At 42.2% G+C, this 15,793-nt stretch overlaps 1 protein-coding gene across 2 annotated transcripts; it reads left to right on the top strand.

The window, feature by feature from the left end:
- The first annotated feature begins 952 nt into the window (after nucleotides 1-952).
- Nucleotides 953-15,787, top strand: SYT13 (synaptotagmin 13). 2 transcript variants are annotated; one of them, XM_010711386.3, is made up of 6 exons: nucleotides 953-1,501; nucleotides 6,276-6,498; nucleotides 8,792-8,926; nucleotides 9,023-9,333; nucleotides 12,783-12,912; nucleotides 13,186-15,787. In XM_010711386.3, exons 1-6 carry the CDS (start codon nucleotides 1,319-1,321, stop codon nucleotides 13,488-13,490), a joined length of 1,287 nt encoding a protein of 428 aa, XP_010709688.1. In that variant the 5' UTR covers nucleotides 953-1,318; the 3' UTR covers nucleotides 13,491-15,787. The 2 variants fall into 2 exon arrangements, with proteins under 2 accessions (XP_010709688.1, XP_010709687.1); XM_010711385.3 differs by having other exon boundaries at nucleotides 8,786-8,926.
- Nucleotides 15,788-15,793: the final 6 nt, after the last annotated feature.

Genomic DNA, 15,793 nt, shown 5'->3' with positions numbered 1-15,793 from the left:
AGCATGTCAAAATTTGAGCTACAGAAAGATAAAATACACATATTTTTTTCCTAAACAGTTCTATGTATAGAGTTTACTCTTTTTCCTGATCCACAGACTGAAGCTGTATTCCAAAATAGAAGGACAAAGGAAATAGATCCGGCTACTTTTTCCAGACCCATAAAAGGAACATTTGGCACCTTGATTACTAGTTTCACTCTGGCCCACTTACATACTGACCCAGAATCACAGCCATCTTCAGGCCACTGGGTACTCCTTGTGAAGCGCCCCAGGAAACAGTTATTTGTGCCACAAGAAACACATTGAGAAATGGAATTGATTTTCCTCTCCTCCAACTTGAGCAGTCTGAGAAAGAAGGCGAAAATAAATGAGTCAAAGGAAGTCTGAGAGAACTGTGTGGCCCTTCAGGTCTATTCAAGTGGATTCTTTCACTGCACTCATTGGCTCACTGCCTGACACTGGTGTAGTAAGCAGTGTGACTAATACTCAGCATATGCTGTTTGCTCTCTCATTCTCTCCAGAGGAAAAAGCATATGCATCAGTGTGCCTTGTTTGATGGGATTTTCTGCTGTCTTTTCGAACAAAAATGCTGGTCTGCACTAATGCTGGAGAAAGCAGCTCCGAAAGGTGCAGACCTGCACTCTGAGGGGAAAGAGGTGAGGTGTGGGAATGTGTTTAACCCTTGCAGGTGTCCATTCCCCACCCTTTGAAGAAAGGGGAAGTTTTGCCTGATGCAGTCTTTGTTCTGACCGTAGTGCTCTCATGCGTATCATAACCAGGGGACTCAGGCCAGCATTTCTGACACTCACTATCTTTATGTTAAAATAGAAAAATCTCAACCTCTTGAGAAAATGAGCATGCTAGCTCTCAGAAAGACAGCTGGAGAGCTGATCAAATATTTGGATTCTCTTTCTGTGAGCTAGCTAGCAAGGCCCAGCCCCTTCTGCTGACGTCTTTCCTCTCTATCACACATCAGACTTTTCCCAGTGGAGCTGGAGAACAGGCTTCAATGAAAACTGCCTGTTTGCAGCTATATGGATATTACAGCCTCCACAAGCACTACTTCCTCTACCTGACCTGGAGCAGAAACATCATTATCAGGATAGAAAGGGAATCTTGTTGCCTAGCAAAGGTGGGATGATTTATCTCTGTCTCTAGATTGGTCCCTTTTCTTTGCTGCACAAAATAATTGTTTTCAGACTTCCAAGGAGAATGAAGCCAGGCTAGAAAACGGAGTGAATGTAAAACAGCTGCTCTCCCAGGGAGGAGAAGGAGTCACAGGTTTTCATTGCTTTTTGTTCCTGTGCAGCTCAGGACAATGGTTTTGTCTGCCCCAATTATTGCCCTTGGGGCTACCTTAGGGACTGCAACTAGCATCCTTGCCCTCTGTGGTCTCACCTGCTTCTGCAAATGCAAGCAACCAGGGAAAGGACTCTCAGAAAAGGACCAAGATGAGGACACGGAAAATACTAAACCCAGTGTGCTTCAACCAGCCCAGCAAGTAAGACACCATCTCTCACTCTCTGATTTTTCCTTAAATGCTGAGGGGGGGGGGGAAATGCAACTTCTCTATTAAGCTGTTCAGCATGTGGTTTATGCTGCCTATTTATCTGCTTACTATATTCAGGATGTAACATCACATTACTGGGAGGAAGACTGAGGGGAAAAGAGGTGGGAGCTGGGTGACCCACAGAATTACCAGAGCAGCAGACAGCTGCCACACTGCCAAAGAGAAAGCTGCTAATGGTGAAAAAAAAAAAAAAAATAGGGGAGGAGGTCTGAAAGGCTGCTCAGCTGTCAGTCTAGTCATGAGGGAAATCATTTCCTGAGGACAGAAGACTGGACTTTACCAGGTGGCACATAGCATTATAAAGACAAGACTCCTGCTGGGATCTCCTGTACCAGCTATTTATCTAGCTCTGTTCACAGCATCTTATGGTTCCTGCAGGATAGTTCCCTCTCAACAGCTGGTTTCTTGAGGAAAAAAATAACCATCCCTCTTCCTCTCTCTGCCCCTCTAAAGGGGGGGAGGGGAGAGGGGGAAGGATTAATTATTGGTGAAGTTAAAACCAGGCATTGAAGTGATAATAAAAACACTAGCGAGAATCTGTGTTGTGAGGACTGAACAATCTCAGCATGCTGTGGATTCCTCTGTTACTCACTGTAAGAACAGTGTGACATACTGGTAACGTCAGGCATCCTTGCATGAGCCTTCTTTCTTATTAGAATCCAGAATATCCCTTGATTTATTCCTGAGACCAGTGCAAGAGAGAGCAATGGGAATTATAGGACACTTATTAATGAGAAGCTCTCCTCCAAAGGAAAGTGTTTGACTAATTTCTTTGTTGATTACAGTCTTCAGCATGAGCTATAGCAACCCATCAGTCTCTGGAAGTATTACCTGTTGGCTGTTGCTCTTGAGGCTTATATGTGCTTAAGCCCACATCACTTCCACCTGGCTGTTCAGCCAGATGTTCTGCCACAGCAACCAAGTCCAAAGACTGGTGATCCACTGTATAAGAGTCTTCATTTAATTATCTGAACTACCTATCATTCTCGTACTAAAGAGCGTAGCAGGAATCCTAGCTGAACTTCTCTGTAATGTGTATGTATTCAGTCTTTCTCTGGGTACTGCTCTTCGACTCTCAGTAAAGAGCTTCCCCCATTCTCCTGTTACAGATTATTCTGAGGAAAGATGACCGTATCCGAGTTATATTGTAACATATGATGCAGAACAGCATCACAGTAGCTTCTGATTGCAGGAGGATGGGAGGAGGCTCCACTGACCATGACTGAATGAACACCTGCACCACGTTTAGGACTTCTCCAGAGATTCCTGCTAATTCTGACCATTCTTCCACAAGTGTGGTCAATACCTTCTAGTATTGGCTTGCATTTTCCTAAGATGAATTTCAGCTGCTATCTGCCCTCTTTGATAGTCTGTCAAGTCTTCACCAATCTCCTTTCTTGTCTAACCCATACAACTTCTGTATAAAAGGATGTGCAATAATGTTGAGATTTTTGAAATTTGCTGTTAAAGTGAATGAGAAGTGTGGATCTTTGACAGTCATCATCACTTTGCATAGCATTTTTTCCTAATCTCTTTGCACAAAAGATTTGTTGTTGTTGCTCTTTTTTTTTAATCTCAAAAAACCTCTTAAATCATTACTTGAACTTCATTTTTTGAATGGATATTTTATTTTACATAGCCTTTTCTGAAATATTGTGAGAAAGCATTAATAAACTCTGGAGCTTGTCCTTCAAGATGTCATCCTTTTTGCACGAGTGAAATACCAATAAGTCACCAAGAAGTCCAACCAACTACAATTAAGACCCCAGTACCCAGCATTTCATGGGTTATAGTCCTCACAAGATTTCTACATCAGGTCTTGCCACAACATAGTCTAATGTTTGATCAATACATCAAATTATTCAACCTATCCTCAGTGTATCACTCTTATCCAATGTCTATAATGCTAAAAACATTAAGTCCTTTTCCACCTTTTCTTTTTTTCTTTAAGAAATCTGGACAAATTATTGCAGCCAAATGAACATTCTGTAACAGAAAGAGCAAAATGTTCATAGTTTGCATATCCTCTATCTTTAACAATTCTTTCCAGCTTAAACAGTTTTGTTGCCAGGCACATGCATTCTCCTGTGCTTTCACTGAATCGGAATTAGCCTTCTTTCCTTGAAGGAATAAATCTCAAATTGAGTTCTGAGCTTGTGCCTTAGTTACATCCTCTGCATCTATGTTTGTGAATTGCCCTGTTGGGACTTTTTTCCAACTGCATTAAAGCACTGTATATCCTAGTCAGTGTTTGGCATACTTAATTACTGAAGCTTGTCAGGGCCACTGATTCTGATAAACAGAGAGATGACAGTAGGAAGATGAAGCAAGTCTGTATTTTATTTACTTGGCATGTCTCCCATGACACTGATGCTTGTATTTGCTATAGACAGAGGCTCCCCATGGACATGCCCTGCATACTTGAGAAGGAAGAGTTCAAACACAAAGATACATCCACGGAACAATTAATAACTGCTGTAGACATGCAAAATGTCAGCAAAAGGTGCAGGTCAAAATGCCTAAACACATCCAGCAGTGGCAACAATCTGGTGTGTTGTCTGAATGTCAATACTGCCAGACAAAGAAGGGTCAGCTGAAGCCTCCCAGCTAATTTTGGTTTCTTTGCTTTCACACATTTTATGCAGAACTATCTGAATTCTTCTGTATTTAAGATACTGCTGCTGCAAAGGGAACTTCCATAGGGCACAGCTCTGCAAGTAGCTTACAGACAGCACTTGGAAACAGAGCTGGCAGCAAAAATAATAAACAGAGGCAGATGCAGTTGGAAGAGGGGGTGAGCTAGTCCCACTGTGCTCACATATGTCTCTCATCTCTAATTCTACTGAGCAGACAGACTAGAAGAATATTTAGACCCAGTGGAGCTCTTAGTTGCAGTGTGCTGATGAATTTCCTGACTAAGTATCTTCCTTTTAGCAAGCGGAGGAGAAGATTGTACTAACAATACCTCAAGTTTGTACAGTATTTTTCATCTGAAAGGATACCCCAGAGTGCTTCATATGTGAGATGCACATAGCACCCAGGTTTGCTGCTGTGGTGTGATGGTCAATGGCTAAAACAGCAGCCTCATACAGCAGGGTCAAGAGAGAAAGAACAGGCAGTAGCTGCATGAGTGTTTAAAGTCCTTGCAGAACAAAAATATCCTGTTTCTTCAAGCTATTGTCTAGTAGTTCCTAACATATTTTGGTTGATTGGTCTTGATCTGAAGAATGGAAAACTTCGATAAGTTACATCAAACTTCCTATGCATTTTAGGACTGATGAGACACATCTCTAAGAGAGGGATTTCACTATATCACTATTATAAACCAGCACTATATGACTTACATAATACCTGAACTCAGCTGAATGCTAGGTGGGTATCTGCACACAGAGATGTGGTTCTTTTTCAACTGACTCCTGTTTCAGTGTCCTTAAAATTAGATAAGAGAAAATGCTGTTACATAGTGGACTCCCTAAACATCAGTGCACCAGTTGCCTTGAAGATGGAGTGAGTGACCTAATTAGCTCTTTATCACTGACAAATCCATGCAACTGCAGTGCTATGATACCCAAAAGCAGAACATTGGCTAGAGATCTAGAGACCAAGACTACTCTTTTTCTTCAGCTCTGCTTCTTGAAGAATAACTAATCTCCCTCAGGACATACAAACTGGGACCACACAGGCCCAACACAGACAAATGCTTCAGGGCATCATCTACATTCTTTATTAATAGGAAACAATGACACTAATGAAAAACTTTAATTACAGTTATGAATATTTTTTGGCTCACCTCCGTTCTATACTGTACATAGAATAGGTTGGCAGGCAGTGGGATTGGAGAGAATCCCAGTGCACAATAATCAAACAAAATTGTAGTCTTACTTCCGCTTTTTCTTTTACATACTTTGGAAATATTAATCAAATCTGATGAGAGGGTCAGACTCATTTGCCAGTCATCTTTTGAGCTTTCCTGTTGATGAATCCAAATACAAATAAGAAATTATTTCAGTTGTGAGCATATGGGATTCTTTCACGAGATACGAAGAAAAGATGACTGCTACATTCCACTAAAATACTTTTCATTGTTGGGAGAGAATATAATTCTGTGTCAACATTTGCCCATTCTGCCAGGGCATTACACCATTTTTCAAGTTCTTCTGTTGATACCACGTTCAGCAGTCACCAGAGAAATGAATTTGTGAAAACAAACTCAAAGAAGATGATATATATTTCCCATATAATAAAGGAGTAATGCGTTTCTAAGGATCAGGTGGAACTCTGCTCCTCAGAGAAAACAGATAATCCCCGAGACTGATAGACCACTGACTTATTATTCTTGACGTGCTGTTGTAAGGCTGGTCTGCTCAATCATTTCTCCTTTGTCTTTTTACATGACTGCTACACACACTGTGCGACCCATGCCTTTGCCTTCCTAATGCTTTCTACAAGTTTACTCGAAGTGTTGCATAAATAAGAGGTAGTGGTAAACTCTTAATCAGAAAGACATACACCAAATAGACTGGTAACAAATTTCACAAGAAAATCTTTTGACACATGGGAAGGCAGTGGTTTCTCTAACCTGAGAAACAATGGCAGCAAGAATAACCAGGGATACCATCTTATCTCCCTTTGTATCAGCTCTTTTGACATAGAGAGATACAAAAGAGTTAATGAAAAAATAATAAATGCTGTCTTAAATTTTCAGTTCAATGTTAAGAAAACTGCAGAGCCAGTCCAGCCTCGAGCTCTCCTGAAGTTTCCCAACATGTATGGCCCCAAACCTGTTGTAACTTCACCTGAAGTTGTTAACTACACACAATACTCCTTGAAGACAACAGAAGAACCAGCCACTGTAAAACATGCCGTTTTGGATGAGAACAGGATGAAAATACAAGTAAATGAAGAATTGTTCATTCTCCCTCAAAACGGTAGGAACATTTGGCCTTCAGACTATCAGACTAAAGATTTCTTTTCAGGGTGTAGATCTCCAATACTTTTGAACATTATGTGACGTTAGTTAGAGTGATAAACATGGAAATGAAGACACTGAATGCTTTTCACTCTCCTATCATGACTATTGTGAGCTCTTTTTTAAACGCATGTGTTTAATATTAAGTAATCAAGGAGCACATCAGGAAATTTAAATAACAAATCCATAATTACAATTGGTTGTTTTTTTTTTATCTGAAGACTTTGTTGATGAAGAATCTAGCTCTTGGGAAGCAGGTTTTATGTTGAAAAGCATATATTCAGTGTGAAGTTTCACCAAGAGCTGTTGCCACAATATGGATGGAATACCTGGTAAAAACTAGGCAGTACTGCTCCTCCAAAAAGACTGCTAGCTGTCCACAATAGCCTATATCAGGGACATCAGTGGTATGAGTTCAAGTTTCTACTTTATTTTCCCTGCTTCTTTATTCCACCAGTTCCATGAGATGGTCTTGGTACGTTGTAACATTTGTAATGTGAAGTGAAACTAAAGGCTGACACCTCAACACTTTCTTCTGCCAAACAGCATTCTTGTTTTTCAGCCAGTCCAAGAGGTAGCAAGCTAAAGCCTAGAACATAAGATTCCTAGAACTCTAGAGAAAAATGTAACACTAATTATATACATCTGGTAGCATGCCTGGGTTGCTTCCATAATGATTTTTACCTCTATAGCTCTCGTTTTAACACCATGATTGACTCTTATGGTACTATGTTGCAATACTAACGAAGCCTTCATGATGATTTGCCAGAGACACAGTGCCATCTGTCATGACTTTTTTTTTTTTTTTTTAAGCTCTTTCTATTTATATTACCTGTGACTGTATTTTTGTCCTTATGGGAGAAAGGGGGTCATGTCAATCACTTAAAGCCCATCCACCTGAAACCTGCAAGCACAGAAAACTAAAGAGTACCATGGTGTAATGCTATACTGCACTGAAAATACAGTAATAATAGAGGGATAGCAAAATCTTAGACTGCAGCAAATGGGGACAAACCAAAACACAACATCCGTAGATACAGAAATGAAAGAAGAAAGCCTGCTTACCTTTAGAAGACCTCAGGTAGGCAGGGATGTCCAGTGAAACACCCATGCTTCCACTGCCAGCCCTTAACTGAGTCTGGGAAGGGGTGGATCCTGGCACCAGACCTTCCAGTCACTCAGGTGCATTGCGTGCACCTGAGCTCCCCTGGGTTGGCCCTGCCTTCCCACCAGGTGCTCAATCGCTGGTTCAGGCCCTGATTTAGCATTTCCACTACACATGGGAAGCAGTTGCATTAGAGGAAAAGACTGTCTGAGACACATCCCTGGATGTTAGGAAGACAGTCACAGGGTGTAGAGCCTGAAAGATGATGGCAGTATGTAGACTAAAGCTCTACATAAGTGTGACGGTGTAAGAGCCCCTCTGCACTGCTAATGGCACAAGTCTGCTTCCTGCTGTGCCTGATTTCATATTACTGAAATAAAGCAAGACCTGTTGCATTCTCCTTTTGGTGCCACACTGAACTGACTGGGACTGTGGCTGAGATTTTTTGGAGAAAATGTGCAGTCCCTCTATTATTTTCTATGTGAATAAGAACTGACCTTGCAGTTCTTTTGATGATAGAAAGATGTGCCTTCCCTTTTAGTCTTGCCTCTTACTTTATTTCAGTACACAATGTGTACTCAGCTTCAAAATCATACGTGGAGAAACTGCCTCACACCTTCCTAAGCTCACTATCCTCAATGTGATCAAGTGCCATGGGAATAGATGTCACATTGGCTTTCTGCATGACAAAGACTGTAATGTTAAAATAAATTTTAAAAAAGGTTATAGAGGCCTGAATTAATGCAGAGTTGCATGATAGCTCTAAAGCAGACTCAAACTCTCACTTAAAAAAAATCACAAGAGTTTTTTACACAAACATGTGTAAAAAATGTATATGAAACAATACAGTAACAAGCAAATAGTTTAGGCACCTTGGCTTTGGCACAAGGTGAAAGAGCAAATGTGTGAACCATCTTAGAACACATGGTGGTGGAGGGAACAGGAAGCTTGTCCAAGTGCCGTAGAAGGAATTGAATGTGTAAGAAGGCAGCAAGAAGGAGATACGATGAGGGAAGATGGTACAGAAGTGATATTCCTACGTACAAATTACAAGAATAGTAAGCCATTTAGAAGAGTTAAGACAAGGTGGATTTGTCTATCCTGGAAGGAAAAGACTTCCTTGCTAATGGGGTTACTTCAGTTCCAGGTGTGGTAAAGGATGTGTGTGTCACGGAGCACTTGAAGCCCGAGCGGGCAGCCAGCTGTAACCAGGTCCCTGAACTGCGCTATTCCCTCACGTATGATCAACAAAAAGCTGAGCTGTGCGTGGCCCTTCTGGAAGGTAAGAGGCAGAAATCTGCTACTGATGATTCTCTACTTGGACTTCTTCAGGACTATCCTTTGTGAAAGGTATTTAAGGTCAATCTTTCCTTTCCAGCTATGCATGGCAAAATGAGTAGTGACCAAGATGCTGGCTGCCATTGCTACATATTGGGCACACTGGTGAGCAAATCTGGCATGACTGAAGCCCAGACAGAGCTGAAGAAGAAGGTGCTTCACACCCTCTGGGAGGAGGCCCTGCGGTTTCCATTAACTGAGGAGGAGATGCAAGAGGGGACACTGACTCTCACCTTGAGAAACTGCGACAAGTTCTCCAGACACAGCATTGTGGGGGAACTCAAACTGAGCCTTGCTAACATGGAGGACTTCGGGATGGCCCAGTGGGAAAGGCTAAAGACCCCAGAGAAGGTATGGACTCAGTCTGTGTCTCTAGTACAGAGCCTCTAGTTATTGTCTGGATAAGAAAAGCCCTCTTCCAATACAGCTGCACATCCATGGGTGGCTGGCTCCATGCATCTGGACTCCAGTTTGGAAGGGCAATGTGTGATTGTAAAGGTGATATAGTAGAACTCTGTATTGACCTAACCATTTCAGAAAGCAGTCAAAAGCCCATCAGCCCAGCCCCTTCATCTACAGCTCCTGGAATTTAAGATGTGTTAAAACTCCCTTTCCTCCTCCCTCAATTACATGATAATCTGATACTGATATCTGCAATTGAAAGCCTATGTTTGGAAGTTACGTGTGTTTCTGTGTGTAAACAATGCAGGGACTGTGGTAGCAAAAGTTCAGCTGCTAGGTTGTGCCTCCTCTGCAGGGCTGGATGTGGGTAGGGCACCTGATAGCAACCTACTCTACACTAAAGAAAAACCTCTGGCTGAGAGAAGGGCAGAAGATCTGGCAATTTTTGCTGCTGAAAAAAAATGGAGGTCCAAAAGAAATTATTCTCATGTAAGTCGTAATTACATAAATCCCTTAACGATGATAAATAGAGCCCTCTATTCTCCCCAGTCTACTGTAATATCCACTTTGTAAACAATACTCAATTAGCAACCAGTTCACAGCGATGGTTGGTTTTCACTCATGTACACCTGGTAGAGTCCTGGCATACTGGGTACTCTGGGTACACACAGAAACTGGACAGCACTCATTTCTACTACAGGCTGACAGTGCAAGGTTAACACTAACTGTACTGCTGAACTGTACTGCCCCAGTTTGAGCTGAGGATGTGCAGTGAAAGCTGAATTTGCGTCATCTGGGACCTAAGAGAGCCAACCCTTGCACAAATAGCCTATATACAGATCCTGAATCATTCATTCAGAACCAGAGCGGGAGGCAGTGAGGAAGAGCTGATCAAAAAAGAGCAGCTATTTTTGACAGCATCCATCCAGGAACAAAGTTAGTGGGCTTTGTTTAAAGTCTGACATTTCCTTGAAAAGCTGTGAGCCGCAGAAATTTCATTCCTATCCTCTTGGTAATTCTCCCACACAGGGGAAAGAGCTCAGAGGGGAGCTTGCAGCTAACCAGGTAATGCAATTAGTATTCAGGAATTCACGGAGTGCTGTGAGCAATGCAAATCACAGATATTGCAGACTGATGTCCTTATCTTGTCTTCCTTCCCTCCCACTGCTTTGCTAATGACAGTGATGATAGTGGTTGCTTGCATAGCACCTTTCCTTTTGTGATTTCATGGTGCCCTGCATAGTAACTCACCACTGACCCTCTGATGCCTCTTATCCTCAGTGCAGAGAAAAAGGGAGAAGGAAAAGAACCTTTGGCTCAGATCCTTCATGCAAATCTTCAGCAGAAACCAACCATTACAGTTTTGGTTTCATGTGGATACAGGGTGGTCAAGAACTCCATCAGAATATTAGAGGCCAAAAAGCCATGAGCACAACATGTGTCGTGTGTGCACAGTGATTACATATGCACACGAGTGTATGTGCATTTACAGCCCACTGCAGCACCCAGCCTCTCTCAGCCTTTACATTTGCCTATGCATGGGGCTAGAGCAACCAGCTTCTAGCCAAGAGCTACAGAGTGAGACTTTGTGAGAAACAGGGTGGATATGTAAACAAAAGCAGTTCATAGCTTGCCAAAATTATGGTTTTGCATTAAAGTGATATTTGTATTTTTCAGGGACAAACAGCCATTTAAATCTGCCTCTTTTTGTGTTTCTTTCTTAAGATGTACTTGCATTTAGGGCAGGATTTATTTAAATGAAACATATACAAGCCCTTTGTTGCTACCTGAGTGCATGAAGAAAGATTTACCCGGACTGATCTGGGATTGAATTTCAGGCTTCCTTGCTAATGGCCTCCCACCTGAGTTGTGCACGACAAATAAGTCATTCAAACCAGACAGTGATGACAGCCATGCTTTCTGGAGAGTCAGTCACCTCACGGGAAGCATACAGAGGGCTTGTCCTTGCCTGTTGGAAGTAACCCGGTGAAAACTTAATTTGAAATATTTATGGCTCACTTAGAACTGCAAGTAGAGAGCACAGAAACGGCCTAGAGGAAGGCTGTCTGTCCTAAAGCTTGTAGATCACACTAAGGAGTCCAAAGGGAGTCTGTTGAATTGACATTGGCTTCTGTGTCTCTTCTGGGTCATTAACCTCACACTAAAACAGATTTCTGTCACAATCTTGCACTTATGGAGAGTAACTACATCCCTCTCGTCTTCGCCATAGGCTTGCAGCTCTGCAAGCACGGCGGGCAATTCCTTTCCTTCTTTGCATGGCAGAAGTGCTGCTTTCCAAGGCAAGCTCAGCTGATGAGAAGTCATTTTCCTCTTTTTCTGCCTTCAGAGATATTTGTACAGAGCAAGCGAGAGAGCGGAATAAAGGTCAGGAGGATAAGAGGACAATTGCTAATGGGAAGAAAGGAATCAAAGAACCCCAAACCAAAATACATATGGCCCCATGAAGTGAATGCTTGATTTTTCAGAGCATTTGCCCTGAGGTTAATCCCACTGGGGCAACAGGGATAGCTGTACACAGACTGCAGGGAAGCCAGAACAGAGGAAGAGTAGAGCACTGTGCTGAGCTGATGAGGGTTTTAGATTGGCTGTTGTTTTTTCTACCATCAGATATGGTTGACAAAGAAGGTTCAACTCCAGCTCCAGGGTAGCTGGGTGGCACAAGCCAAGGCTTCACCTACTCTTTCCCAGACAGCCTGACAGTTAAGCAGTGGAGACTTGGGACCACGTCTGCCCAAAGACCCCTCACAGAAGTGATGAGTGAATTAAAAAGAGCAGTAATGGAAGTAGAGGATATAAATCAAGGACAGCTAGATAGTCTCTCACAAAATGATGGAATACTTACACAGAGTTCAGCCCCAAATTCTCTTCTGATTAAATATTCCACTGGAAGTAGGTGTTAGGATGCAGTTCATGGAATTGTAGAAAGGCTTGAGTTGGAAGGGACCTCAAAGCCCACTCAGTTCCAACCCCTTGCCATGGACAGTGCTGTCACCCACCAGCTCAGGCTGCCCAGGTACCCATCCACCTCCAGGAAAGGGGCATCCACAGCTTCACTGGACAGTCTGTACCAGTGCCTCACCACACCTTGAATAAAGAATTTCATCCTAATGTTTAACCTAAGTTTCCCTCAGTTGCTTTCCAGTAGCAAAAGAAAGGAGTAATCATTGTGTTCTGGTCCCTGTGAGTGAACGAGGTCACTTGAATATGCTGCCTGGTTTGATCTGATCCAGTTTAACTGGAAAAGTCTCCTGTACTGAGACGGGGAGAGAGTTTGATCAGTCTATGACCTTAAATTCATCTCCTTGTGTTATTTAGTTTTCCTAATGTTAGACCTAGATTGCATACAAAATTAACTCTTTATACATCTCAATTTCCAGGAGCCATCTACAGGCCACGGGGAAGTTCTGCTCTCTATCAGCTATCTGCCAGCTGCAAACCGCCTGCTTGTGGTGATTATTAAGGCTAAAAATCTCCATTCCAAGCAGCTGAAAGATCTACTTGGAAACGGTGAGTGGAATAGCAAGAAAAACTGAAATTATTGTTTCTGCTATGAAGTAATACAGAAAGAAAGTGGGAAATATGGTGTTTGCTAGAAAAAAACCCAAACAGTTGACTTAGAAAGCTAAACAGCTTTGAACAAATTTTAAAAAGAGAAAGCTAAAAAAAAACAAGATCAATGTTTCTCATATTCTCTTATTCAGCCTGTTGTCAATAGTTAAAGTTCTCTGGCATTCATTTTATTAAATGTTCATTAATACAGTCTCTCTGATTTCTTTGTAGACGTTTCTGTCAAGGTGACCCTGAGGCATCAGTCCTTGAAGCTGAAGAAGAAGCAGACCAAACGTGCAAAGCACAAGATCAACCCCGTCTGGAATGAGATGATCATGTTTGAGGTGCCTCACGAGCTGCTACGTGCCTCTAGTGTAGAGCTGGAAATTCTGAGCCAGGATGGTGCTGGGCAAAGCCAAGTGCTCGGCAAGTGCAGCCTGGGTTTGCATGTCACAGGCACAGAGAGGAACCACTGGGAAGAAATGCTGAGGAACCCCAGAAGACAGATTGCCATGTGGCATCAACTCCACAAGTAGGCATGCTATGACTACTGCCAACCAGATTTCCACCAAGCCTCTGAGCCTGGGGACATAAGCTGCATTTCACCTTCCACTTTCCCATCCCACCAAGTGGCCCAGTACAGCATTTTTCTCTGGCCACCCGCTCTGATTGCCAAAGGAAACTGTCTGGAAAATGTATTTAGAGGACAATCGCTCACCCAACCAAGTGGTTCTCCCAAATAAATGGTTTGGCTGTCAGGTGATTTGAATTACTTTTGTTAGCCTGCCCACTGTCATTTCTTAGAGTTCCCAGTTTCTGCAGAGAAGCTGAGGGGATCAGAGGGATCACAGAAATCTGAGTTGCTCCTTGGCATCTGGCACTTTCACCCAAGTTCCCTGGTGGGAACTGGCTCCATAACATGCAGCAGTAATTTTGCCAGTCGCCGTTTTTCATAATGCTTTATAAGACTGTGAGAAATGAAGATCAAAAAATAAATGCTGTCTTCTGACCCAAAGCAGTAATATGGAAGAGAAAGAGAAGCAAGGTGGAAACATAGATGAAAATGCATTAGGTGGATATCTAGAAGTAGAGAAGGAATAGAGGAAGAAGAGAGACAGTCATACCACCACCCAGTGTAGTCTTCGAAGCAAACACTGCCAAACAAGAAGTCAAATATTTTTCTTCACTTTTTTTTATTAGAGTGTTTGATACCTTAGCTTCAGGGTTCATGAAAACTGTTGAAAGCATGGAAGTTTCAGAACCCTTTAAAAAATTACCTATCTCTTCTATCTTTCTACATCACCCATGAAAACCCTAAACATGGACAACAGGTTATTACTGACATTATCTTCAAAAACTTGGACCAAATCCTTCTGCTTATTGACATTCTTTTCTGTTTGGGAATTTCTGATCTGAAAAAGGTGCAAATACAGTAATTGATTTCCAGGCAGCATCTATAAAAAAGAAGTGGGATCATTTCATACCTTAGCATTTGATTGATGGTTTTGGTTTGAAGTTAACTTTCACTCCCAATTCTCATACCTGCATTACCTGAAAACCCTTCCGAATAGCCATGTATTTCATCACTTCCAGACAGAAGGAATTCACTGACCAGACATACTTTCTACAGCTTGCTTTTTTGTGTGCACTTTCAAGATCTGACGTGGCTTAAATGTTACTGTTTACTGTTCTTTTAGTGTCTGGATGGACTGAAAAGCTGGCATTGCCAGCAATGATGTTATGATCTCATAAGCACACTGCTTGTTATACTGCTTTATTTCAAGTAGTAGACACAGCTCTGAGGGACTTGCACGGGGACAAGGCATCCAGAAGTCTGAAAACAGAACCATATGTTTTGTAGCACTGAAAACCTCTGAGAACTTCATTTTTTGCGGGATCAGTTTGATCCTCTGTTTAATTCAAAATATTAAACATATGACACTGGGCTTTATCTAGAATACATCCCATTTTGCTGATTTAGCCAAACAAGTCTTGTTAATTGTCAGGTGAAGGCTACCACACTGCAGTGAAAGGGGAAACAACCAGAACCAGTCTCTGAAAATTGGCTGAAGTGTCAGGCACAGAAGTTTGTGAACAGAGGAGAGGAGTTCAGCTAGAAGCCACTAACTAGTAATGACTGTGGCTGGTATTTGGGCCATCTTTTTTCTTCTTCATTAATGACCTGGATGACAGGACAAAGTATACCTCAAGCAGGTTTGCAGAGGATACAAAACTGAGTGTAGTGGTTGATACACAAAGTGCTTGTGCTTCCTTTCAAACGAATGTGAACAGGCTGGAGAAATGGACTGACAAGAATATTCAATAAAATGAAATGTAAAGTCTTGCAACTGAAGGGGAACAACCACAGGGCTGGGGCCAACCATCTGGAAAGCAGCTTTGCAAGGAACCTGGCGTCCTGATGGAAACCAAGTCAAACATAAACTAGCAGTGGGCTTTTGCATCAAAGAAGTACAACAGTGCCCTGGGTTGCATTATGAAAACCATTGCCAGCAGGTCAGTGGGGGTGATGCTACTCAGCACTGGTGAGGGCAGATGTGTCCTGCTCTTGGCTTCCAAGGCAAGAAAGATTTGGATTTACTGGAGCAAGGTCAGCAAAGGGCCATGAAGATGATCACAGGAGATAAGTATCTTTTGTATGAGGAGAAGCTGAGACCTGACACCGTCTATCCTGGAGAAGAGAAAGATTGAGGGGAGTCTTACTTGATCTGGAAAAGGAGAAAAGAAGATGGAAACAGACTCTTCTCAGTAGTGTCCAGTGACAGCATAAGAGGCAATGGACACAAATCACAATACATATAAATCTCTCTCTCCCTCTTTT

The sequence above is a fragment of the Meleagris gallopavo genome, chromosome 5 (assembly GCF_000146605.3).
Source record: "Meleagris gallopavo isolate NT-WF06-2002-E0010 breed Aviagen turkey brand Nicholas breeding stock chromosome 5, Turkey_5.1, whole genome shotgun sequence".
In the NCBI taxonomy this organism is placed as follows: Eukaryota; Metazoa; Chordata; class Aves; order Galliformes; family Phasianidae; genus Meleagris; species Meleagris gallopavo.
Note: the sequence above shows the minus strand (reverse complement) of the source record. Positions and strands in the feature narration are given on the sequence as shown.

What these genes read in the sequence shown, in the direction of transcription:
- SYT13 (XM_010711385.3), top strand. Translation starts at nt 1,319, where the DNA reads ATGGTTTTGTCTGCCCCAATTATTGCCCTTGGGGCTACCTTAGGGACT. An exon ending in GTGCGTGGCCCTTCTGGAAG is followed by an intron (nt 8,927 to 9,022) that starts GTAAGAGGCAGA and finishes TTTCCTTTCCAG; the next exon opens with CTATGCATGGCAAAATGAGT. An exon ending in GAAAGATCTACTTGGAAACG is followed by an intron (nt 12,913 to 13,185) that starts GTGAGTGGAATA and finishes ATTTCTTTGTAG; the next exon opens with ACGTTTCTGTCAAGGTGACC.